Here is a 26,871-nt window from a genome sequence, read left to right as displayed (position 1 = left end):
ACAGATTTCTCAGGAGGCAGATAAGGAGGTCTGGAATTCCCATCTCTTGAAGAAGCAGAAGATATTAAGAAGATACTAAGATATTAAGAAGTTGTGGCAAGAATGCACAGAAGAACTGTACAAAAAAGATCTTCATGACCTAGATAATCACAATGGTGTGATCATTTATTTAGAGCCAGACATCCTGGAATGCGAAGTCAAGTGGGCCTTAGGAAGCATCACTACAAACAAAGCTAGTGGAGCTGATGGAATTCCAGTTGAACTATTTCAAATCCTGAAAGATGATGCTGTGAAAGTGCAACACTCAATATGCCAGCAAATTTGGAAAACTCAACAGTGTTCACAGGACTGGAAAAGATCAGTTTTCATTCCAATCCCAAAGAAGGGCAATGCCGAAGAATGCTCAGACTACCACACAATTGCACTCTTCTCACACACCAGCAAAGTAATGCTCAAAATTCTCCAACTGAGGTTTCAAGATTACATGAACCGTGAACTTCCAGATGTTCAAGCTGGATTTAGAAAAGGCAGAGGAACCAGAGATCAAATTGTCAACATCTGTTGGATTGTCGAATTAGGAGATTGGGATTGACATATATATGCTAGTATGTATAAAATAGATAATTAATGAGAACCTACTGTGCAGCACAGGGAACTCTGCTCAGTGCTCTGTGGGGACCTAAATGGGAAGGAAATCTAAAAAAGGGGGTATATGTATACATATAGCTGATTCACTTTGCTATATGGCAGAAACTAACACAATTTGGTAAAGAAACTAACTCCAATAAAAATTTATAAAAAACAAAGCAGAACATAAAAAGAAAGTATTCCTTTGATATACACCTCAGCTATCTAGGGTCAGTATCCTGTGTTTTCTCATCCTGAACTTCCTCAGGATGTTTATGCTGGGAGGGAGCATGACAATTTGATGATTCAAGGGGATGGCAAGTATTATATCTCCATCCTGAGCTCCCTAAGAGCTCACCAACGCCATCCAGAGTGGCTGTAGTGGCTGATGGCTGCAGCATCACTGATATTCACTGAAAGGGCAGGTGGCAATTTTAGTCCACAACTATTCTACAGATTAGTGGTTCTCAGTCGTCTTATTTCAGAAGAGGAAGACTCGGGGAACTTTATAAGGAACAATGAAAGACTTTTACTCTCTCCCCACTAAAATACTGAAACATGCTTGCATGGGCATGCACACACATACATAAGTCCACACAAGTTCAAGTGCAGTTTACGGTATTCATTCCTTTAAGCCCCTAAGAACCCCTGTCAACCCAGAGGGGAACACAGTGTTACACATTCCATGGATGCTGCTTTTGGCAGCTACTAAGCCTTCCTCCTGACCCAGCTTGGTTCACGTTACAGCTAGAATTTCCCTCCAACACTTAATTAATTTGAGGTCAGCATGGAGCTACTATGCAAGTTGTTTTAATAAAAGAATGAGGTGCTCAGAATTGCTGGACTACCAAGTTGCAAACTAGGGAAGTTTTATCATGCCAGAAAAAGCAGTTACACTGCCACAGTAGCAAGTGACAGACCCTTCTTTTAAGTAAGCTGTTGTGTACACACACACTCAGCCACAAAGGCTCTTAACAATAAAAGGTTACTCTTTGAAATTACCATTTATAAAAAATCTTTAGGGAGATTTTGCTACCCGAGTGAAATGATTTTCAACAACGAATTGGCTGTACAAACCATTCCTTATCTTGGCATGCCACAAAACAGCCTTTCTTATTTTTTTTTCTTTATAACGTACAACGCTGCCAAACAGAACATATTGAAAAAGAATGCAAGCAGACGGTATTTACTCTAAGTGAACCAGAATCAAGTTTTAAATAAAATAGGCTTAACAGAAACGATAACAAAATCTGATCTAGCAGATTAAAAAAAAAAACAAAAACGGCTTGGCACAGAAGACATCCAACCCCGGAGAATTACAGGAGCCTCCTCAGCATGATCATGCTACATAAAATTACAGGTTAAAACTACTGGAGTTTATAGCTTTAAATGTAAGTCTGGTGAATGCTTAATCATTCTCTCTGTGATAGGAGCAGCAACCCTGAGAATCTACTCATGAAAATTGACAGAAAAAGCATCCCAGTTCTTATTTTCTGTGCCTCTATTTGGGATTCGAGACACAACACAGAATCATATACTCAATCCCTTGTCAGATTCATAGAGGCAGCCCTAGACTGTACTTCCCTGGTCTATCCACAGTTAACCTTCCATGGACAGAAGACAGATCCACTCAGGGCAGAGAAGCAGATGGCTTTTATTTTATTGATTTATTTTGCAGACTGTCAAAAGACTACACAAAGCCTTACCAGCATGTGAGCCAGGCAAGAAGGCCAGTCCTGTAAGCTGGCTTTGTCTAGAACACAGATAACATCAAGTAGCTCAGCCACTCTCATTCAGGAGGCTGGGTGACACTACACATTATGTAGGAGAAAGAAGAGTGAGGTATAATACTTATTTCAGAATAATTCAGCTGGCAGGACCAGACTGATTCCTGCAGCCCCAAAGAGTCATGAAGAGAGTTTCTGGAGGCTTCCCAGCCTCAGCTGTCTGCTAGGGAGAGCAGAGTGGTAGATAGAGCACACCACCTGGTCATCCACACCCCATTCCCACATCTGGAGATCTTCCTGGTTGGAAATGAGTCTTGGTGGGGAGGCTGGGGTGGTCAGATTAAACGCCTGACTCTGTCTTCTTGACAAAAGACCGCACCCAGACCCGGTAGGAGAATGGAGTCCTCATCTGTCTACTTTGGGCAGTGGGCTTCTGATTACAAGGGTCCAGTGAAATTTCCTCTGTCTCAGTCTTTCTTAACAGCACCTGAAAAATCTTTTTCGGTAAAGAATATTTTATGGAGCTGTAAGTAAGAAGAGTTAAGAGCTGAGCCTTCTATTGGAATGAAAACATAAACTTCTACTTACCTTTGAAGCATATATACTATGTATTAGCCTTAATTATGCATATGGATTCACTTATATCTCTCATAAATCTAGAGCTGTGTAGCTCACATAATCCTTGGGACAAATGATAATTTTATAGATGATGAGACACAGAGAACAACCACAAATCCTCTGCTCTGCCTCCAGGACACCCTGGACAGCCTTTTATCATAGGGGGTGGCAGGATGCATTTTTACTTGCTGGTCTCCTTAATGCTCCTAACCCAGCATCTAATATAAAAGACAAGCTCAGTTCAGTTCAGTTCAGTCGCTCAGTCGTGTCCGACTCTTTGCGACCCCATGAATCACAGCACACCAGGCCTCCCTGTCCATCACCAACTCCCGGAGTTCACTCAAACTCATGTCCATCGAGTCGGTGATGCCATCCAGCCATCTCATTCTCTGTTGTCCCTGTCTCCTCCCACCCCCAATCCTCCCCAGCATCAGACTCTTTTCCAGTGAGTCAACTCGTCGCATGAGGTGGCCAAAGTATTGCAGTTTCAGCTTTAGCATCAGTCCTTCCAATGAATACCCAGGGTTGCAGGCATGCTAATTAAAGGACTAAATGACAACAGGGAAGAAGTCTTTTGCCAGAAGATGTTTGGACATCACCTCTAACCAAGTTTTTATCAGGTACACTTCTTGTGTTGAGGGCTTCCAAGGTGGCTCAGTGGTAAAGAATTCATCTGCCAATGCAGGAGATGGGGGTTTGATCACTGGGTCAGGAAGATTCCCTGGAGGAGGAAATGGCAACCCACACCAATATTCTTGCTTGGAAAATTCCATGGACAGAGGAGCCTGGAGGGCTACAGTCCATGGGGTCGCAAAGAGTTGGACAAGACTGAACGACTAAGCACAGCAACAAAAGACAGAGGAGGAGATCACACAGTGAGACAGAAGTTTGCGTGAAGATGGCAGCAAGCATGCCTCCTACAGCCTTGAGGCAAGGAGGCAGTCCCTGGAGCCATCAGAAGCAGGAAGAAGCCTGTAACTGAGCCCCACCTGAGACTCCAGAGGGAATCCACTGTACAGACAGCTTCATTTCATATTTCTGACTTCCAGAATAGTGAGGAAATATTTGTCTGCTGCTTTAAGACACCAAGTTCATGATAACTTTTTACCATAGCCATAGGTGGCAACAGTGGCATTAAGGCCAAGCTATTTGACTCTCTGAGCTTCTTTTTATCCAAAATGAAGGATTTTGGATCCCCTGCAAAATGGGGATTTCCTAGCACCGCCTCTTGACACATAGTAACTTAGGGATGAACCATGCTTAAAAAATCAGGTGTGGATTAGTGTCCACAAGTTTTTTTCAAAATGAAAATATTTCTCATTGTTTTTGCTGATTATTAAAATATTGATAGTACAGAAAATAATATAAAACTACTTTAAAAAGAAAATTAAAATGATCTGAATTTCACAGCCACTGTTCCCTACACTGTTTCTCTAAGATCTGATACCTATGTTTCAACTGTGGATTGAAACCTCCACCACTCTGCAACCATTTGGACTCCGCTTTAATCTCTCTATGCTTTTGTGTCTGTCAGTACAGGGGTTATGGTCAAGCCCACTGGCCAGGTTTGTTGTGAGGATTAAGAGGGGTGATCCATGAAAAGCACTGGAAGTAACAGGCCTGGAATAATATCTATAAATGGGAGAGGATCCAGGGAAGTGATTGCTTGGAGGGCCACGCTTCCTGCAAATGGCTAGCACGGAAGTGCCACCCAGAGAGCGCTCCATACGATGTGTCAGAGATGCCATCCTGACCACTCCTGTGCTCCGACACTGCTCCAGCCTCCTGGAACAGCCGAAACCCTCCTCTCTCGGCTTTAGTACTTTGCCCAGCTACCCCTTTTCCCTCCCACATGGCTGACTCCTTCTTTTCCTTCTGGTCTCAGCTCACACACCATCTCCCTCCAGTTGGCTTCTTTGAATGTGGATAAGGAAGAGTAAATCTGACTCCACCTTGGATCTGTTTCCTTTATATTAACCTTTGTGTTCTATTGCTTTTGCTACCAGTTAAGAATGTTGAGACTTTCCTGTGGTTAAGAATCTATGCCTGCACTGCAGGGGGTGTGGATTCAATCCCTGGTCAGGGAACTAAGATCCCACATGCCACACTGCTGCAGGCAAAAAAATATATAATATTGCCTCTAGCATGAGATACACAGGATAGCCCCTTCTCAAGGCCCTGATCTTTAGAGGTGTAACACTTCTCTGTTTATACAGAGATAAAAAGTTGCAGAACAAGGAATAACATTTGCCGTGTTGGAGGTTTCCAGAAACACTGTGGCCTGAGCTAGTGGATAACTGCAAGAACAAAGGATTCTGACACAAGGCAGTTTGGACCAACCAACCACACCCCTTCCCCTTTTAGTAAAAGAGAAGCCTGAATTGTAACTTGGGAAAGATGAAGGTTCTTTTTAGACACTATTTCCACTATCATCTTGGTCCGCTGGCTTTCCAAATAAAGCCTCTACTCCTTTCCCAACAATTTGTCTCCTGATTCATTGGCCCCTCGTGGTGAGCAGCACACACTTGGACTCGATGACTGTTGAGGGGCCTCCCTGTGGGTGTTGCCCTTGTCCTGCACCAGCCTTCTAAACTTCAACTTCACAGATCCTGTGTTACTCATTACAGGGTCTGTCTTCAGTACCCACCCCAGGACCAGGCCCACAGTGTTCAGAAAACGCTTGCTCAACAAAGGAGGAAGTTCAGTCAGTTCAGTCGTATCCAGTTCTTTGTGACCTTATGAACCGCAGCACTCCAGGCTTCCTTGTTCATCACCAACTCCTAGAGCTTGCTCAAACTCATGTCCATGAAGTTGGTGATGCCATCCAACCATTTCATCCTCTGTTGTCCCCTTCTCGAACAAATGCTCATGACTTCTTTCCGCGGGACCCTGCACCTGCCTAGGCTCTCAGAACTGGGACAGCTGCTTCCTGTGTTCCCACAGCCTCCTAGGGTTCCTTCCACACCACACAGTTTGCAGTTATAGCTTTTGCATGCATGACTGTTAATTGAATATCCGTATTCATCAGCTTTTTCCGTGATAATGCTGTCAAACAACATTTCCCCCCAATCTCAGTGGTTACAAGAGCACTTATTTTTCTTGCTTGTGAGCTTGTAGCTGTTGAAGCAGTCAACATGGGTTGGAAAAGAATTTCGAGACACAGAGCATTTCAGAAGGGAGCGAGTTTATTAAGAATAAAGAGCAGAGATAAAATGGGCACTGTGAGCACAGTGGGCTGGCCTCCTGACAGACCACGGAAAGTTGATAGTTTTCCTGGATTAGCAGCCAATTTTAATGGCCTTGGGACAAAGGAAATCCCTGCTGGAAAGCTGGCATTAGGTGACTGGTTAGGGTGCTATAGGGTGACTACTGAGGTGGGCATTTTTGCCTAATATTGGGTCAAAAAGCCTGCTGGTGCTGATCAGGGGGGCTTTTTGCAATAGTTACAAAGGGGCTCAGTCAGCTTTGGAGGTGATCTTGGTTCTGGACTCTGCTACTATGTCTTTGATACAAACCACACCTCACACCTGTGGCCCTGGGGCAGGACTCAACAGTAGCTCTGTGGGGTTCAGTGTGCCCGTTGGGGTTCAGAGGCTACCCAAGGCCAGCTCTTCTCATGGTGGATGGTAGAAGGACAAGAGTGCTGAAACATGTGACATCTTAACACTGTCACTTAGAACCGGTACACCATTACTTCCTCCCATAGACCAGTGGCCAAACTAAGTTCAATGGCACGCTCCTGTCAGTGGTCAGAAAGTAAGAAATGCCCCCTCATCCCAGTGAGCCATGTCAAGGACAGGGAGAGAAGAACTGTGAGCCCAGAGTACAATTTACACCATAGCTCCTTATGGAGGATAATGCTAACACTTGTGCTGTGTTTACTGTGTTCCAGGTAGCAACATCATTTATTCTGCATAACAACCCTAGGAAGGGTGATAATACTATTATTATCGTACCCATGTTATGGGTGAACAAACTCAGGCCAGCAGAGGTTAAGTAATTTACCCAAGTTAGCCTGCTCGAGAGTGTCAAAGTGGGGCGAAATCTGGGAGGAACAGGACCCAGTGCTCATGCCTGTCACCATCCCTCCTCCTGCCTTGTTCTGGGGGCTGTACCTGCTTTATCTTGGTTCATTATATTGCTCGCTATAGCCTGGCCACTCAGCCAATGCTTGTAAGTATAATGAAAAGCAAGAAATATTTACTCATCATTGTTATGTGCCTGGGCCCTGTTACCCACTTTTATAAATATGATGTGATAGAATCCTCATAGCAATGCTGGGAAGTTAATACCAACCTCCCCATTTCACAGATGAGAACTCGAAGTTGGAAGGTACAGAGACTGTAAGTGGTGGAAGCAGGTCTGTGAATGAGGCTTGTCTGACCCACGAGGCCTAGTGGTTTGGGCCAGTCTTCCTGAAACTTTGGCTGGTTGGGGCTGGCTCCCAGGGCTCACTCACCTCCCATTGTCTCCGGGAGGGTTCTTGTGATGTTAGAGAACCATCCCACACATCCATAGTCTCCTTCTCCCCCTCGTCTCCCAGAGAGAGAGAGAGAGAGAGAGAGAGGCAAAACTAAGGGGCTGGGAGAAAGGATGGGGAAGTAAAAGAACCGCTGCTTTCTATTAATACGAAGCACAGACGGTGGCTGAAGACGCCCAGTAGATGGCAGGATGTGGCCAACGATCCTGGCTGCCTGGCGCGCTGGGCTGGCCGGACTGCACCGCGCGGGTAACCTGCGGGTCCCTCTGAGAGTCCGCGCTCGCCCCAGGAGAGCCTGGGGGCGCACGCATCGCACCCCCGTCTTTAGCATTCCCGTCCCTTTTGCTAACCGACTTTAGCTCAGTTTCAGGGGACTCCCGAGGCCCACGCGCAGCCAGCCAGTCCTAGGGACAATGATTTGGGGGCAAACTCCGCCCCCTTTGGGACTCAGTTTCCCCCGGAGAATGCAGGGGAGAAACTGAGTCCCAGAGGGTCCAGACTCATTAAACATTTAGAAAACACCAAGAGGAAAGGCGTCTGCTGCAGAATTGCCCAGGACTCTGCTCAAGTGGGCAAATAAGGTCAATGGGGCGTCCGAGGGGCTCCCTCCGCAGCCAGCGCCGACTAACCGAAGAACTCCTTTACCCTTGAACCTCAGTCTACCCGACTCTAAAATGGGCAACAGTGGTGTTTGGAAGTGACTGACAGAGGATTGCGCTTCTAAAGCGTTTGGCTGGGGCCCGGCGCACACTAGATGGCTCACGACTTGCTTGACGCCGGGAGGTGAGCGCCCGACTCCTCCGGGCGGACCCGGCGCTCAGCTCGGGGGCCCGCGACGATTCCTCCAGACCCGCTCGCCCGCAGCGCCCCCTCCTCCAGGCCGCCCTCGGGGCTGCGCTCGCGCGCCCCCTCTGCGCAGCCCGCGCCCATCGCCTCCTTCCCATCCTGTTCCTCCTCCTCCTCCCGCGCCGCCTCCGGTCTCCAGCGAGGAGCGCGGCTCCGTGTGGCCCCGGCGCTGGGAGCTCCCGCGTTCTCGGGTGCGTGCGGGCGCCTGGAACCCGGCCCGGTACGAGCTAGCGTGGCCGGAGCGCGGCGGGAACGCCGGGAGAGCGCGCCCGGGGCAGGGGGACGCCCCGGACGAGGGGGCGCGGCTCCCGCCCCTGCGCGGCGCTCGGCCCGCTCCGGCTCGGCGCGCGGCGGCAGCCGGGACTGGACGCTCGCGGCGCCTCGGCCCCCCGCGCGGCGCGCCCCGCACCCCGGCGGCCGGGCATGTAGCAGCGGCAGCCGCCGCGGCGGAATATGGGCGGGAACCACTCCCACAAGCCCCCGGTGTTTGACGAGAATGAGGAAGGTAAGAGGGCTTCGGGCGGGCAGCCCTCCTTCCCCCGTTACCCTCGGCTTGAGCGCGGGCTTTCCCCCGAGGCAGCAACTCCTCTGTGTCGGCGCCCCTTAGGGGGCCCCGGGAGACGGCGCCCAGCGCGGGCCGGGCGCGGATTCCTAGGGAAGGGGGAACGCCGAGGCTTCCCTTGGGGAGGCAGGAGGGACGAGTGGACTTCGGGGGCGAGTCCGGATGTTGCTCGGGCTCCGGGGAAGCCGCGGTCCCCCCTTAGAGCCGGCGGCTGCAGAAGGCGGCGTGTGTGTGTGTGTGCGCGCGTGTGTGCGCGCGCGTGTGTGTACTATGCATTTGGTCTGGTGCACCGGCAGGTTCTATGCTGCCCTCCTCGTTCGCCCAGGACAGCCTGGGGAAACTTTTCCTGGTTAAACTCTGGAGGCCGGGCGGAAAGCGTTCCGCTGTTGGCCGCCTCCCAGGTGAAGGAGTGTTATAGGCGGTCCAACCTCGTCGAAACTCCAGCACTGGGTTCCTGCGGCTCAGCTCGGTAGAGCTTGGTGTTTGGACCAGCAGAACCCATTTCCCAGTGCTGTGTGTCTGTGGGGCAACTTCCTTAACCTCTCTGAAACCTTCCTTTCTTCATCTAGGAGATGAGACTTAATGATAACCGCCCTCTACCTTAGGGGATTGTTTGAAGCTTAACCACTGGTAATCCATGTGAGAAGTGCCTTGTAAACAGAATCAGTACCGAGCTCTGCACATAGTGTTGTTTATCTGGTAACTCTGCCTGTGAAAGCTCTGTTTTCTATTGCACCGGTTTCTCCAGTCTCATGTGCCCTCAATAAGAGCCAGTACTACTGAGCACATTTCATGTACCAGACCCTAGACTTTATATGTCTTCACTCAGGCCTCACGGCAACCCTAGTAGGTGGGTACCTTTGTTGTTCCACTTTACAGGTGAAGAAAGGGATGTGTCACTGCTGGCTTTGAGGCTGGACACTCTTGCCCTGGAGACAGTAGGCTTTTGGGCACTGGTCATGGTCACTAGATCTTCTAAGGCTGTACATGCATGCATGCTCAGTTGTGTCCGACTCTTTGCAACCCTATGGACTGTATCCCACCAGGCTCCTCTGTCCATGGAATATTCCAGGCAAGAAGACTGGAGCGGGTTGCTATGCCCTCCTCCAGGGGATTTTCCCGACCCAGGGATCGAACCCACTTCTCTTGCATCTCCTGCATTGGCAGGTGGATCTTTTACCACGGTGCTGCCTGGGAAGTCTGAGGTTGTGGATGGTAGTCAAATGTTCACACCCACAGTCCCTCTGAGAAGAATACCTGAGTATGGTCAGTGTAATTGAGTCAGGCCCATCTGGCCCTTTCTTACAGGAGTTCCCAGTCTGGTGGCACCGAGGACCATGCTAAGGGCTGTAAGTGGGGCCAGTGTAGGATTTGGGGATCCAGGGAGGATTGATCCCTTCCTGTTTGTTATTCTGGAGCACAGGTAGGTGGGGAGCCAGGAGTGGACAGAGAACAGGTAGACAGGTGGGTGGGGGAGGCCCTTGTGTGTTCCAGAAAGCATTCAGACACCATGTAGCTGAACTCTTTCCCCAACCAAGCTCACAATAACCCTGAATTGCTGTATTGAAAGCAAAGTGATCTCGACACTGAAATCGGTATTTAAATGTGTGCCCTGCTAGGGACATCTTGCTTGGGGTAGATGTGGGGCAGGCTGTTCCTCTGGGAGCCTTTTTGTCCTGTGAGGTTACATTCAGAGCTGCTCAGACCCTGTGAGAAGATACAAACTCATTGACAGATGGAGAGGCTGACTTGGGTCAAAACCTTTCTATTTTCAACAAGTCAAAAGTTTCCTGTCTATTTTGGGGAGTGGACCAATGATGGTCTGTTCAGGCTGCTGTTAATATAACAAGATACCACAGATGCTTAGACATTAGAATCTGTTGGTGGTGGTGGCTTGAACAACAGAAATTTATTTTCTCGCTGTTTTGTAGGCTGGAAATCCAAGATCAAGGTGCCTTCAGGGTGGGTTTCCCACGAGGGCTGTCTTCCTGACTGGTAGACAGCCTCTTCCTTGGGTTTTCACATGGCCTTCCAGCAAGTGCTCCAGAGATAGAGATCTCTGGTTGCTCTTCCTCTTCTTATAAGAATGCCAAACCCATAGGATTAGGGCCCCACTCTTATATCACTGACTATTAATTATCTCCTTAGAAGTCCTCTCCAGATATAGTCATATTGAAGGCTGAAGCTTCAGCATCTGAAGTTTGGCAGGGACACAGTTTAGTCTATAGCAGGATACTTGAATAAAGGCCATGGACTCCTTTCCAGAGAAAAGCACACACTTTTATCACTCCTGATTTTAGAGGTTCGTGGTACTAGCCTGGGTCAAAGGTAATTTAGATAATTTTCTTAATGTCTTTCACTTTTATTTACAGAGGAAATTTGCCTCCCTTATATTGACAACTGTTATTTTTCTTTATCCCGGAAACTTTGCTTTGAAATATTTTTTGGCAAAATAGTTATATCTAGCAGAGCCACCTTTTAATTTTCCTGCTATTCCTCATTCCGAAAGTGGTCAGGCTCAAGGTCAGCTGGTGCCCAAGGTTAGGACTCTCATTTTGCCAGTTTCCAGCTCAGTGAAACATTAACTTGTTTGGTTTTGCCAGTCTATTTCTCAACACCTGTGCAAGTAACACACTGTTATTTGCCGCCAATTGATTCATTTATTTCATAGGCATTTACTGGTCATCTTTTCTGCACTCGCCCTGTGCTGGGCAGCAGGACTATGAGGAAGGTGGAGGCAAGGTTCTAACCCTCAGGTAGCTTGCAGGGCAGATAGATAGTCAGGATGATGCAAGGAGCTCAAGGGACTTTGGTATCCTGCAAGAGGGACCCTAACCCTGGGACAGAGAGGAGGGGTCAGAGAGGACTTCCTCTTAGACTAAGCCTCGCAGAAATGGTAGGAATTCCCAGGAAGGAGAGGTTGGTAGAGAGGGGAAGGGTATTTCAGAGGGAGGGAACAGAATATGCAAAGGCAGATGGTAAAGAGTAAACATGGCTCACTGGGGAGATTGTGGGAACTTTAGTACTCCTGCAATGTGGAGTGTGAGGCTGGAAGCCTCAGGCCCTGAGTGCTGGACTGACCTTAAAGGACCCAGTGGCCATGTGTTTGGAATTGACCTTATGGGCACCTATGGTCATGGAAGAATTTTAAACAGGGCAGTGACGTGGTCTAGCCAAAGAACATGCTCTCCCAAACCAGAGTTGTTGGGTGGTTGAAGATGCAGACACCTCCTCAACCAGAACAAACCTGGTTTGTGAGTAATTTAAAGCTAAACTCTAACTGGAAATTTGCCATTGCATCATTGTACCATAACCATCTTGTATCCAGGTAATATTGACAGCTCTAGCTTAGTGATGCATTGTGTGGACTCCTTTTCATACCTAATTGGGAATCATTATCACAGCTCGGCCAGGGAGGTCTCAGCACCTGCATTTTACTAGAGGGGTTACACAGCCCTCCGGAAAACTCCCTAGGGTCCCATGGCCTGTTTCCTCCAGAGTCTGGTACCTGACATTGTTCTCTGTGCCACCTCTGGAGACCTACAGGAAGATTCATCTCTCACGGGTATGTAGGGCCGATGCAGAATGAGACTAGCACATGCATCACAATATGATAGTGGTCTCTTTATGCCAATGTCTATAGGAGGATAGTAACAATACACCTTGAATGCACTTGATCATTTACAGTAATCAGCTACCATCTTCAAAAAAACCTTTTGTTGAGCAGTCATATCATAATACATGTTCTGGGAATGAAAGCAAAATCATCTCCCTTTCTAGATTTGTGGCAAAATTGTTTTTAATGTCTTTTTTTTTTCCTTTACTGTCCTTATCTATGTCTAGACGTTTTTACATAAGGGTACACTTGTCACAATAAAATGATTTCTGCTTTTTCTCTTGGCATCATAATTGAAGTAGTTTATGTTGTTATAATGTCTTCAAAGTTAATATTTTAATGGGTTGTAATATTCCATCTGATGGAACTATCATAATTTACATAAATCTTTTCATGTTGTTAGACATGCAGGCTGTTGTCAGTTTTTCGTCTTTATAAGTAAGTTGACTGAAAATTTTCTACATAAAGCATTTCTCCTTTTTTAAGTGAATTCCTTAAAATTGGTTGCAAGGAGTGAGATTATTAGATCAAAAGAATTGAATACTTTCTAGGATTTCAGAAACATGTTCTTAAATTATATTTCCAAAAGGTTTTTTAAAAATCAATGTTTTATCAACTTATGGCCTGCACCCACATTTGAAGATATTGATTTTACAACCTTGTAACCAGCTCTGGGTATTCTCATTTTAGATTTTCAGGAGTTAAAGGGACATTTAAAAGGAAATGTTATTTCTGTATAATTATTGGACCAGGTAACTTTGCATGCAGCCTAGCACATGAAAATATCTTCTTTGTTTAAATGCATATACGACGAAAGTTGTTTTTCTCTCTTCATGTTCAGGTGATGAAGGCAATTAAGAAAATCACTCCCTGAAGTTGCAATCGTGCTTCACTTAGTCTTTCAAACCCGGGGTGTCCTTGTCATTGTGGTTCACAAAGTGACTGAGGTCTCTAACGCTGTAGGATTCACTTCCAACTTTGTCTTCAGTCTTTTAGCACTGGAGCAAGCTCACTTATGTTATACATTGCTTTCCATCCTTGTATTAATACCAGTTTTGGCTTGTACAAAAGGTGGAAGTGAAAAATATTCTGAGAAACCTCAGAATTGCTTTGAATGAGCTTTGCTCTCATAATGTGGAGAGATGCCATGAAAGGGCTTTTGGGCTTGGTGTCCTTATGTGTACCAGCCATGTGTGTGTCTAATGCAGGAGTCTAAGATGTGAAAATTACACTTGAAGATCTACACCTCGTTTAAAAATTCATGTTGATTCCTCTTGTATATGGGGGATTAAGAAAATGGCCATTAATCAATCTGAGAGGTTAAGTAGAAGTGAACTGTAGGATGCATTTATACCTTTCAGCCCTCCTAGAAAGTCAGTATGGATTTCATAAGGATAAACCACGTTTCAGTCATCTCGATAAAATCAGACAAATGTTTACATGCTATTGGATTTCATTGACTCTGAGGCACACATTTCCCCATGTTTTAGTATTTCTGAAATTGGGATGTGCTGTATGATGACTGCTGAGCATGGCGGTGCTCGTGATATAGTTTTATTATTTGCGTGTGTTGTTCATAGCTGTTCCTACTAACATACATGAAAGGTCTAAAGGAGCTCTTTCAAGGGATGTGAAAGAATCACACCATCGGCTAACTGGCAGCATTTCTTCCTTCTTGGAGGCATGTGAAGTGAGTGTATTTAATGTGGATGGAATCTGAAAGGAGATGGAATAGGGCATGCCAGCCTCCATCAGCTGCAAGTGACCGAAAAGCAGCATGAGTTCCTTTGAAAGCAGCTAATTGGCTCTGGTTCCCTCTCAATGCTTCTATTCTGGTCCAAGCCAGGGTCACCTCTCTTGCTTAGGTTATAGCAATAACCTCCTTACTGTTCCCCTTCCTCCTTTCAGTGGCACCTCCATGCAGCAACTTGAATGATCCTGTTAACATGGACGTCATTTTTTCATGCATTTGTCTCCTCCTAAGGAGTTATAGGGGCTTCCCTGGTGGCTCAGAGGTTAAAGCATCTGCCTCCAATGCGGGAGACCCGGGTTCGATCCCTGGGTCAGGAAGATCCCCTGGAGAAGGAAATGGTAACCCACTCCAGTATTCTTGCCTGGAGAATCCCATGGACGGAGAAGCCTGATAGGCTACAGTCCACGGGGTCGCAAAGAGTCAGACACGACTGAACGATGGAATGGAACGGATGGAACGGAAGGAGTTATAAGGAGAAAGCAATGGCACCCACTCCCGTACACTTGCCTGGAAATTCCCATGGGTGGAGGAGTCTGGTAGGCTGCAGTCCATGGGGTCGTGAAGAGTCGGACATGACTAAGCGACTTTGCTTTCACTTTTCACTTTCACACATTGGAGAAGGAAATGGCAACCCACTCCAGTGTTCTTGCCTGGAGAATCCCAGGGACGGGGGAGCCTGGTGGGCTGCCGTCTGTGGGGTTGCACAGAGTCAGACACAACTCAAGCGATTTAGCAGCAGCAGCAAGGAGTTGTAAAGAGTTGCAAAGAGTTAGATAGGAATGGAGGACCGAACAACAACCGCCAAAACAAGGAGTTAAAAGCTCCTAAAGTAGGGATGTGGTGTGGTTGATTCGTTGTTGTGTTCCCGAGGCCAAAAAGAACACCTGGCACATAACAGATGCCCAATACACTTTTGATGGGTGGATGAGGGAATCAGTGAATGGAGGTGTGAATCTCATCAGTTGTGGCTGGACCAGGTTCCTGAATAATCATCAGAAATCTTCCTTCTTGAATTCTCTCCTCTGTGAGGCTCCAAGTGGGCTTTCTCCCCATGAGGGGGCCCTTGTCACCCTCAGGCTCACAGCCCCACAGCTCTGAGTGCGGGCAAGGGAGTATCTTTTTCACCATCATTGCAGAGAACATCCTAGGGTTAGTTCTGATGGATTCTGATGAGGTCCTGGGTCAAGACTGTGAACAGGGAGGCTCTACTGGTTGAGCTGGATCACATATCCACCCTTGGATTCAGGGGTTGGCGTTGGTTCCCTTTGAGGCATTTGGATTAAGAAGATTTAAAACAAAACAAAAGTCTTTTGTATTAGAGTATAGACGATTAACAATGTTGTGATGATTTCAGGTGGACAGCAAAGGGACCCAGCCATACATATATATGTATCCATTGTCCCGCAAATTCCCCTCCCATCCAGGCTGCCACATAACATGGAGCAGAGTTCCCTGTGCTGCACAGTAGGTCCTTGTTGGTTATCCATTTTAAATATAGTAAGTCTACATTTCCATCCCAAACTCTCTAACTCTCCCTTCCCCCATCCTTCCCTCCAACCCCCACACCAGCAACTATAAGTTCTTCTCTGAGTCTGTGAATCTCTCTCTGTTTTGTAAGTAAGTTCATTTGTATTATTTCTTTTTAGATGTCATATATAAGGGATGCCACAGGATATTTCTCCTTCTGTCTGACTTACTTCACCCAATATGACACTCTCTAGGTCCATCCATGTTTCTGCTGATGGCATTATTTCATTCTTTTTAATGGCTGAGTAATAGTCCCTTGTTTATATGTACCGCATCTTCTTTTGGATTGTGATTTATGAAAAATATTTGCAATGGATACTGGAGTATCAACAGAAGAAGGGAAGTGGGTCCTGGGGCAGGCAGGTAAATACAGACAGAAGCATCCACACCAGTGCTTATTATTTTTGTGTTCCGTGAAACATGGTTTGGAAGCCTTTGGCTTATCATATTTCATTGTTTGGTTGGTTGCATGTCCGCTTCTGTGCTAGACTTCCTAAAGAGCAGCAATTCTTTCCTTTTCATCTTTGTGTTTGCCAGGCCTAGAAACGGGCCAGTGAAGGCCCTTGGCCACTCTTTGTTGATTGAGTGATGAGAATAAGCACTTACTAGGGGCCAGTTTCTTACATTCTTCTGGGTCCAGAAGCTATTGGGAAACAAATGGAGAAATTCCAGACATATCATTAATGAAGTTGGTTTGGAGAACTGACTTGGATTGGAGTCTAGAATGGTCTTATTCTTGTCCCTTAATTTCAACCTTGACACTTTCTTGGGCAGAAAACTGTCTGTAAAGTGGGCTCTGGGAACTATAATTCTCAATTTCAAAAAACTGCCAAGAAATTTCTAAAACATGGTGACCTGTAGTGATCAATGGATATCAGACTCTTGTATAAGGTGATTTGGGCTATCATTTCTCTTCCCTTTGAGCCAGAATGCAGAGTTTTCCCCTATTGCTTTCTGGGTGAGACAAACTCCCTGCTTCATGGGACATAAAAGGATGGGTTGAGTGGAGATGGCTCTCAGGATATGAACTGGAGTGAATAGGGTTTAAGATGGTGACAGGATTTGTGTTGAGTCTTGAGGGAAGTGTTTGAATGCCTTGGGAAAAAGGATCAGTATTTTAGGAGGATCAAACAGCTTAAGCTAGCACTGAGCTTAGGCATTTTCCTGAGAGAATTGGAACGAACAAAATATTCTTAGTGATAGTCAGTTGTCTAAAATCTGGACCCTGAGCAATTGTGGACAGAGACAGAGAAACTGTCCTACAGGGAACAGTGAGGGTCCTGACGCCATAAAGGGATATTCTCCTGCAAACAGTAGTGGGGACAAACAGTTCAGGGTACCAGAACTACCCAAGAAGAGAAAACCAGGCTTCTTCGCCAGAGGTCATTCTCTTAGCCAGAGCCAACCAAGGAAAAAGTGGAGACCGATGTTACCAATCCTGGAAGCTAACTCTTTTCAGCACTTGGTTTTTATGACCTCTTCGGAGTGTCCTTATTCTTTGAGGATTCTAGCCTCTGGTCATCTCTCCGTCTGTGAAGTCAGGAATATAAAGGCCCCAGTTCTCTGGATGTGGGGCTTTAGCACTGTTCACCCATGTCCCATCCCTCTTTATTTCCTTGCAGACAAAGAGTTACCCTTCCCTGTCCCCTTGAAGTTATGTGGTACCATGTGCCTCGCTTGGGTCATTGTGAGCAGAGCTGATGCGTGTCAGTCACATCTTGGATAAAGTGTTGATGAACTGGATGTCACTTTGTGTGTCCCTAGCTCTGGGCATGCGTGATGTTCTGGATGGTGGAACTTACTTCAGCCTGGCTCCCAGAGTGAGTGCGACTTGAGACGGAGGGCACACCAGTCACCAACTCACCTGACCTGGGACATGGCATCAGTGAGACAGGATCTTCAGCTTTTTGGAGTCACTGAAATTCAGGGCTGCTTGTTACTGCAGCGTGACCCAGCCTTTTCTCCATCTGTTGAGATAATATGTGGATTTCCTCCTATTTCTTTTTTTGGCCATGCTGCACGGCTTGTGGAATGTTCGTTCCCCGGTGTGCTGTGCTCAGTAGTGTCCGACTCTTTGCATTCCTGTGAACTGTAGCCTGCCAGGCTCCTCTGTGCATGGAATTTTCCAGGCAAGAATACTGGAACAGGTACCCCAATCAGGGATCAAACCTGGGCCCCCAGCAATGGAAGCCTGGAGTCCTAACCACTGAACCACCAGGGAATTCCCTCCTTTTTCTGACTAGGTGAAGAATCAAAATTTTAGAGTATTTTTAAATAGTCAATCCACCTTTCATTCTTGGCCTAACACCTACTCTCTCATGGTGTGGTGTATTATTAGACTTGATTTGCTAATATTTTGTTTATAAGTTTTTCATGAGAAGATATTATGAACATTTTGCCAATATATTTGAAACTCAGATAACTCTTTGAAAAACACAACCTAACCAAAAATAATACAAGGAGAATTTAAATATTAGAATAATTTTATATCAAGGAATCGAACCTATAATAGAAGCTTTCATATAAAGGAAAGTTTCTAGGTCTAGATGTGTTCGTAAGTGAATTCTTCCAAATGTCAGACGTAATAACAATAATAACTCTCCACAAACTCTTGTAGAGGAGAGTAAGAAAGAGCACGCTTTTAATGTCATTAAAAAAATTATTGAAGTATAATTGATTCACAAGGTAGTGTTAATTTCTGCTGTGCAGCCAAGTGATTCCGTTATCCATGTGTATATTCTTTTCATATTCTTTTCCATTATGGTTTATTACAGGATATTGATTATAGTTCCCTGTGCTATACAGCAGGACCTTGTTGTTTTCCCATCTGATACATAATAGCTTGCATCTACTAGTCCCAAACTCCCGGTGCATTCCTCCCCCACTCCCTTAGTGTCTTTGTCAGTTTCTTGTACCAAGGTGATAGTGGCCTCATTAAAAGAATTTGGAAGCTTACCGTTTCTTGCGGTTCTCAGTGAGTTTGTGTAGGACTTTTCTCTCTCAGTTTTAAGTGTGTTGGCTTAATATTCACAAGAGCCTCTTAATCCTTTCAGTGTTTGTGGGCTCTGTGATGTTACCCCTGTTTTAATTCTGATTTTGGTAACTTGTGTTTTCTTTCTCTTTTATTTACTTTTTGGTTGGTCTTGCTTGGGTTCATTCATTTTTTTTTTTTTTAATTTAAAAAGGAGCCTTGGCGTTCTTATTATTTGCGAATGATTCACTGATTTATGTTCTCATTTTAATTTTCTCCTATGTACTTTTTGGACTTCCCTGTAGCTCAAATGGTAAAGAATCTGCCTGTAATGCAGGAGACCCGGGTTCGATCCCTGGGTCAGTAAGATTCCCTGGAGAAGGAAATAGCAACTCGGTCCAGTATTCTTGCCTGGAGAATTCCATGGACAGAGGGGCCTGGTGGGCTAGAGCCTATGGGTTGCCAAGAGTTGGACACGACTGAGCGACACACACACACGTTTTGGTTTAACTTACTATTCTTTTTTAGGTTTTTGAGACAGGATCTTAGATCATTGATTGTGTTTACTCTCATATTTCGTTCATTATTTCTTCCTTCACAAGGAAGTCTCCATTGGAATTATCTTCATTTTCCCTGAGGTATTTTCTTTAGCATTCTCTTTAGAGTACGCCTTCTGGTGACAAATCTTACTTTCCATTTGTCTGAAAATGTCTTTATTTAAACTTTATGGGCTTCCCAGGTGGCAGTAGTGGTAAAGTACCTGCCCGTCAGTGCAGGAGATGCAGGAGTTGTGGGTTCAATCCCTGGGTCGGGAAGATCCGCTGGAGGAGGGCGTGGGGACCCACTCCAGTCTTCTTGCCTAGAGAATCCCGTGGACAGAGGAGCCTGGAAGGCTTCAGTTCATAGGATTGCAGACAGTCGGGCACGACTGAAGCAACTTAGCATGCACGCATGCAAACTTTATGAGTGATTATTTTTCTGGATTTCAAATTCTATGTTGGCAGCTTTTTCCTCCAGCATTCTGAATATATGATTCTGTTGTATAGTGGTTTTTGTTTCTGCTTTAAAAGACAACCGTTGGTACTATTTTTTTTTGCCCCTTTTCAGCTGTTATATTTTATTTGTCTTGCTGCTTTTGAGAATTGTATATAAAATCTAAATCAGAAATTAAATTAGAAATTTAATTGCAGTGTTCATAGGTCTGGTGTTCTGGCCATTGTGTGCTGGGGCTCTTGCTTCTTCTTTCTGTGCTTGAATGGTACTGTTAGTTTGCAGGATTCTTATTTTGTCTTCTAGTATCACTTCTGACATTTTCTCTTTCTTCTCACATTATCAGTCTCAAATTACACAGATATTAGGCCTTATCACTGTGGCCCATGTAGCTCTGATGGTGTTTATGTACTTTTAAAACTTCTTTCGTTTTTCTCTGTTTTTGGTCTGAATAATTTCTTCTGGCCTGTTTCTTCTGCAGTCACTTCCGGTCTGTCTCTCAGCTGGGAAGTAGAACTTTCAGGTTCTTAATATTCACTGTTGCACTTTTCAGTTCTGTCATCACTGTTTGGTTCACTTGTATGACTTTCACCTGCCCTGAAATTCTCAAAACCTGCTTTTTAATTATTTATGGGGTCACGAAGGGTTGGACGCAACTTAGCGACTGAACAACAATACCTATCAGTCATGCTTACTTAGAAGACTGTTTGGTAACTCTGTTATTTGGTAACCTTCTATTTCTATTTCCAGTTGTTTCCTTTTAGACATCTTGTTTTCTCATTTGCTTTTTTTTTTGTTGTTGTTGCATGCTAGGCATTATTAGGAAACAGTAGAGAGATAATGTGAGGCTTGGGATGATGTTATGTTTCCTCAGAAAGGTATTCTGTCTGCTTTTTGGAGGCAGCTAAGTTGGAGTCATGAGAAATCTGTATGCAGATCGAGAAGCAACAGTTAGAACTGGACGTGGAACAACAGTATGTCAAGGCTGTATATTGTCACCCTGCTTATTTAACTTTTTGCAGAGTGCATCATGCAAAATGCTGGGCTGGATGAAGCACAAGCTGGAATCAAGATTGCTGGAGAAATATCAATAACCTCGGACATACAGTTGAAACCACCCTTATGGCAGAAAGCAAAGACTAAAGAGGCTCTTGATGAAAGTGAAAGAGGAGAGTGAAAAAGCTAGCTTAAAACCCAGCATTCAAGGAACGAAGATCGTGGCATCTGGTCCCATCACTTCATGGCAAATAGATGGGGAAACAATGGAAACAGTGAGAGACTTTATTTTATTGGGCTCCAGAATCACTGCAGATGGTGACTGCAGCCATGGAATTAAGAGACTTGCTCCCTGGAAGAAAAGCTATGACCAACCTAGACAGCATATTAAAAAGCAGAGACATTACTTTGCCAACAAAGGTCCATCTAGTCAAAGCTATGGTTTTTCCACTAGCATGTATGGATATGAGAGCTGGACTATAAAGAAAGCTGAGCGCTGAAGAATTGATACTTTTGAACTGTGGTGTTGGAGAAGACTCTTGAAAGTCCCTTGGTCTGCAAGGAGATCCAACCAGTCCATCCTAAAGGAAATCAGTCCTGAATATTTATTGGAAGGACTGATGCTAAAGCTCCAGTACTTTGGCCACCTGATTTGAAGAACTGAGCCCTTGAAAAAGACTCTGATGCTGGGAAAGATTGAAGGCAGGAGGAGAAGGGGATGACAGAGGATGAGATGGTTGGATGGCATCACCGATTCTATGGACATGAGTTTGAGTAGGCTCTGGGAGTTGGTGATAGACAGGGAAGCCTGGCATGCTGCAGTCCATGGGGCTGCAAAGAGTCGGACATGACTGGGCAACTAAACTGAAGCTGGAGTGCCAGGAATTGCTTTAGATCTCAATCTTCATGGAGATTGAGATGATGAGATGTTTTGTAAAGACTGTTCTCATCCATTTTACACTCACTTCTGAAACAAAGCCCTTGGGTGTCCTTATGGGGTGTGCAGGGTTTACCAGGCTTCTTCCTTGTTGGTAGAGTTTGATTTTTAGCATGTGTGCCATCCTTAAAGCCTGTCAGAGCTTCCAGACCCATAAGCCTGTTTGGCTTCTTAGCCTTCTGAAAGCTGCTTTCAAATGTGGCAGGTGCTTCTTGAGAAAGAGTGACCCCAGTGCTGGTCCCGTCTATTTGGGCTCCTTGTTCATACTCAACTTGCATCTCCTCACTCCTTTGATATCTCTATGAATGCCTCAAATAGATTTTAAAAACACATTTTGTATCTTTATTCTAGTTCTTATTAGCAGGAACGTTTACATGAGTCAACCAGAAGCCAAAGTCGTCTTCTCAGTGTTTATCTGTGCGTGAAAGAAAGTGAAAGTGAAAGCATTAGTCGCTCAGTCATGTCCTACTATTTGCGATCCCATGGACTCTAGCCCACCAGGCTCCTCTGTCCATGGGATTTCCTAGACAAGAATACTGGAATAGGCATCTGCCCAGCCCAGGGACTGAACTCAGGTCTCTTGCGTTGCAGGCAGGTTCTTTACTTTCTGAGCCACTAAGGAAGCCATAGCTATGCATGTTTTCTATTTTAAAAATAAACTCTCCCTGGCACCCATGTCACCGTAGGCCCACCACCCCACATGCCTCACTTTCACAACCATACTTCCCACCAAAATAATCTTCACTTGCTGTCCTGACTTTCCCGTGATAACTCATTCCTCCACTCACTACGTTTGGCTATATCATTTTAGCGAAATAACTCTGACTTGGGTCGCTATGATCATTTGATTCTTAAAGTTAGCATATGATTGTAAGTCTTTTCTTTCTTGGAAATAAGAAAATGAGCTCACCCATGAACTCATGATCCAACTGAGGAAACAGCCTGTCCTATTCTTTTGAAACTCCTTGGGCATGTTTTCCCAACTCCATCCCCTTTCCTATGCTTTCTTATTCCTAACTATACAGTGTTTAAATGTTATTGCTTTGTGAAATTTATGAAAATAGTACCATGTTTTATGTATTCTAGTGTACTTTGCAGTTCTTGCTCAAGACTGAGTCTCTAAGATTCATCTATGCTGGGTATAGCTGTACTGTCTTCATTTTTACTAGAGGATAATGTTCCATCATGTTCAGTTCAGTTCAGTTCAGTCGCTTAGTCGTGTCCGACTCTCTGCAACCCCATGAATCACAGCACACCAGGCCTCCGTGTCCATCACTAACTCCCGGAGCTCACTCAAACTCATGTCCATAGAGTTGGCGATGCCATCCAGCCATCTCATTCTCTGTCGTCCCCTTCTCCTCCTGCCCCCAATCCCTCCCAGCATCAGAGTCTTTTCCAGTGAGTCAACTCATCGCATGAGGTGGCTAAAGTATTGGAGTTTCAGCTTTAGCATCCGTCCTTCCAGTGAACACCCAGGATTGATCTCCTCTAAAATGGACTGGTTGGATCTCCTTGCAGTCCAAGGGACTCTCAAGAGTCTTCTCTGGTAAAGAACCCTGCCAATGCAGGAGACATAAAAGATGTGGGTTCAGTCCCTGGTTCAGGTAGATCCCCTGGAGGAGGGTATGACAACCCACTCCAGTATTCTCACCTGGAGAATCGTATGGACAGAGGAGCCTGACAAGCTACAGTCCACAGGATCGCAAAGGGTTGGACGTAACTTGGTGCACATATGCAGGAGTTTCTCTGGAATGCATACCATTAAAAGAATGGCTGGGTCATGGGACAGGCATTTGTTCAACTTTGTAAAACTAATAGAAAATTGTTTTCCAAAGTGGTTGCCTAATTTATACTCTGATCACCCATGTATAGATACTTGCATTGCTCTACATCAGATTAAATCTAAAGAATTATGATGAAGTCCATAAATGCAAGCCACATTTATAATTATAAGATTTCTTCTCATAACATTATGAAGATAAAAATAATTAGGTGAACTTAATAAATATAACTAAATATTGTAATTTCAATGTCAAAATTATTTAGACATTTTCCATCCTTTTATTCATACTAAGTCTTTAAAATTAGGTATATATTTTACAGTTGCAGCATGTTTTAATATGGACTGGTTGTTAGCTACATTTAAAGTGTTCAGAATGCACATGTGGCTCGTGGCTACCCTATAGGACAGCACACTTTTTCTTCCTTGCCATTATTTGCTGTTATGGACATTTTCATATTTTCCAGTTGAATGAGCATAAAATGGCATCTTGCTTTTGTAAATTGCATTTCCTCATTAACACAGCTGAGGTTTCTTCATATATTTAGATTCCACTTTTGTAAAGTGTCTGTTTATAGCTTTGTTCATTTTTCTACAAGATGTATGCCTATGCATCTAATACAAGATGTGGATTGATTTGTGGTTCTTTACATGTTCTTTGTCAGTTATATGTGTTGTTAATATTGTCTCCTGTTTGGTGATTGCCCTTTTTAAGTCCTTTATGATGTTTATTGGCTGTTCCTTCTCCATCTTTTTTGTAAGATCAGCCTCTTCCCGCTTGCAGTAAATCTTGGAATTCCTCAAGTCTGAGCCCTCAGATCTCTTTCTTCCTTAACCATCTGGACTGTCTCCCCAGGTGATCTTGTCAGCCCCTCTGTGTTCAATCATGTACAGTCTGAGTGCAGTCAAGAGACCAAAGTAATGTCAAAAAGGGAAATTGTAGTACAAAGAACAGTTGAGAGTTAGATCATAAAGAAGGCTGAGTGTGAAGAATTGATGCTTTTGAACTGTGGTGTTGGAGAAGACTCTTGAGAGTCCCTTGGGCAGCAAGGAGATAAAACTAGTCAATCATAAAGGAAATCAACCCTGGATATTCATTGGATGGACTGATGCTGAAGCTGAAGCTCCAGTACTTTGGCCACCTGATGCAAAGGGAGGATTCACTGGAAAAGACCTTGATGCTGGGAAAGATTGAGGGCAGGAGGAGAAGGGAGCAACAGAGGATGAGATGGTTGGATGGCATCACTGACTCAGTGGACATGAATTTGAGCAAACTCTGGGAGACAATGAAGGACAAAGGAGCCTGGTATGTGGCCGTTCATGGAGTTGCAGAGTTGGACACGACTTAACAGCTGAGTACAAAGAGCTGTCATCTAGTCAAAGGTTCAGCTGAAAAGGAGTCAGGTTTCTCAGAGGTCCAGAAGTAGCAACTGTAGTAAAACAGCTGCTCCTGCTTGGGTTGAGGGTGAGTGAACAAGGAAAGGACTCAGAAATACCTAGAAGACAGCCCCCTTCTGCATCCAGACTGTGTTTCAGATCTCTTTCTCAAGGGCCAGGCATCCTACTGAGTGGCATAGAAACTTGCCAGAAGATGCTGCCTGCAGCGTGTTCACGAGGACCACTGAGATGAGGGCTGCCAGGCCCCATGCACGCTGACCTACTGCCACACGCGGAAAGCAGCGCACTAGAAAAGGGACATCCCTTCCTCCCTCTCTGGTCTGGCAGCATCTCTCTTGCGCCCTCTGTTGGCCATGCCGAACATGAAACTAGCTGGAAACTTTACAGCTGACACTTTCCAGTGTCACAAAGCAGTGGATCTGGAGCTGAGAGATGGTACATGAATAACTGGTGCCTATTCCTCTACAACTCTTTAGAAGAAGACCCTGAAGATCTAGCTCACTAGAAAAGACCCTGATGCCGAAAAAGATTGAAGGCAGGAGAAGAAGGGGGCGACAGAGAATGAGACGGTTGGATGGCATCACTGACCCAATGGACATGAGTTTGAGCGAACTCTGAGAGAAGGTAAAGGACAGGGAAGCCTGGAGTGCTGTCGTCCATGGGGTTTCAAAGAGTTGGACACGATTGAGTGACTGAACAGCAACAATTCCTCTACAACAGTGACTTAGTAATTTATTTCTTTAATTCATGTTTTTCCTTTGGTCTCCTGATCTGTGTGCCTATGTATATATTTCCACTTAGATGTTGCCTATTGCAAAAGAATTAACACCTCATATTCAAAGCGACCTTAATCAAGCTCACGTTCTTTCAGAGTTTCCCAGCTTAGTGCATAGAACCATCATCTACCCAGTTACAGAAGCCAAAATCCCTGAGGTTTTCCTTCATCCTTCCATCTCCCTGCTGCTGCTAAGTCACTTCAGTCATGTCTGACTCTGTGTGACCCCATAGATGGAAGCCCACCAGGCTTCCATCTCCCTAACCCCCCGTAAATCCAATGAGGCACCTGGCTATGCTGATTTTATCTCCCAAGTATCTCCCCAACCTACCTCTTCTTTTCAGCCACACCACCACTGTCTCCATTCAACACCCGCTCATGGGAACCCCAAGCTGTCGCCTCCCCCTCTCCTTTTGAGTACGTCCCCCACCCGACCGCCAGAATCACAGCTTTATATCATGTATATGACCATGTTGGTCCTGCTTAATGTTTTTGTCCCTCTTGGGATGAATATTGGGAGTGTAATATGGCCTCCAAGGTTATATGGTCTGGAATCTGCCCCCCTCTCCCATCTTGTTTCATCTTGCATGAGTTCTATTCCCTGCGTGAGTTAAATAGCTCAGGGCACTTAAAGGTCTTAGAATACCTGACGTGTGGTCACTGTTCTACAAAGTTAGTCACTCTCTAAGTCACTCTTAGTTACTCTAGGATGTCATTCTTCCTATAACCAGCACTGTTATCTATAGACACGTGAGCATTCTTTCAGATTCCTGTAAGTTGCATACCCACTCCTATCCCCAGGAACAAGTGGGTATCACGTGTTCTGCTTGAAATGCTCCCCTCCTCCCCATTTGCCTTAGTTACCTCCAACTCAGCTTTCTTCAAGGTGCCAAGATCCCCAGGGACACACCCCCCCCATCAAATTACCACGTGCCCCTTCATGACGCTAATCATGGTTGTAGTTCTGTGCATCTTCATGGGACCCTGCATTAATGCCACCAGGGCTGGGGGCTCTGCGCTGACAGGCCCGTGACTCTTGTGGTGGCTTGTGTGGGCCCCACTGCTGTACAAAGTCTCTGTCCTTGTGTTGCCAGTGAATTTACGGTCCTTGCTTCGTTGTGAAAGAATTCACAAAGTAATAGGTAAGAGGTCAGTTTATTTAGAGAGACACACTCCGCAGACAAGAGTGTGGGCCATCTCAGAAGGTGAGAGAGCTTCGAAACATGCTGTGGTTATTATTTATTTTTTATGTGCTGGGTAATTTCATA

The 26,871-nt window shown here is 45.3% G+C and overlaps 1 protein-coding gene across 1 annotated transcript in view; it reads left to right on the top strand.

Annotated features, from left to right (window-relative positions):
• Nucleotides 1–8,463: 8,463 nt before the first annotated feature.
• STK32B (serine/threonine kinase 32B) overlaps nt 8,464–26,871 on the top strand; it is a 386,337-nt gene continuing 367,929 nt past the window's right edge. The window contains exon 1 of the mRNA XM_055435021.2: nt 8,464–8,803. Within this exon, the coding sequence (XP_055290996.1) occupies nt 8,752–8,803 (52 nt within the window). The 5' untranslated portion in view covers nt 8,464–8,751. The remainder of the gene's footprint in view (nt 8,804–26,871) is intronic.

The sequence above is a fragment of the Moschus berezovskii genome, chromosome 5, assembly GCF_049115385.1.
Source record: "Moschus berezovskii isolate FMDL1 chromosome 5, NW_MosBer_1.0, whole genome shotgun sequence".
Taxonomy (NCBI): domain Eukaryota; kingdom Metazoa; phylum Chordata; class Mammalia; order Artiodactyla; family Moschidae; genus Moschus; species Moschus berezovskii.
Note: the sequence above shows the minus strand (reverse complement) of the source record. Positions and strands in the feature narration are given on the sequence as shown.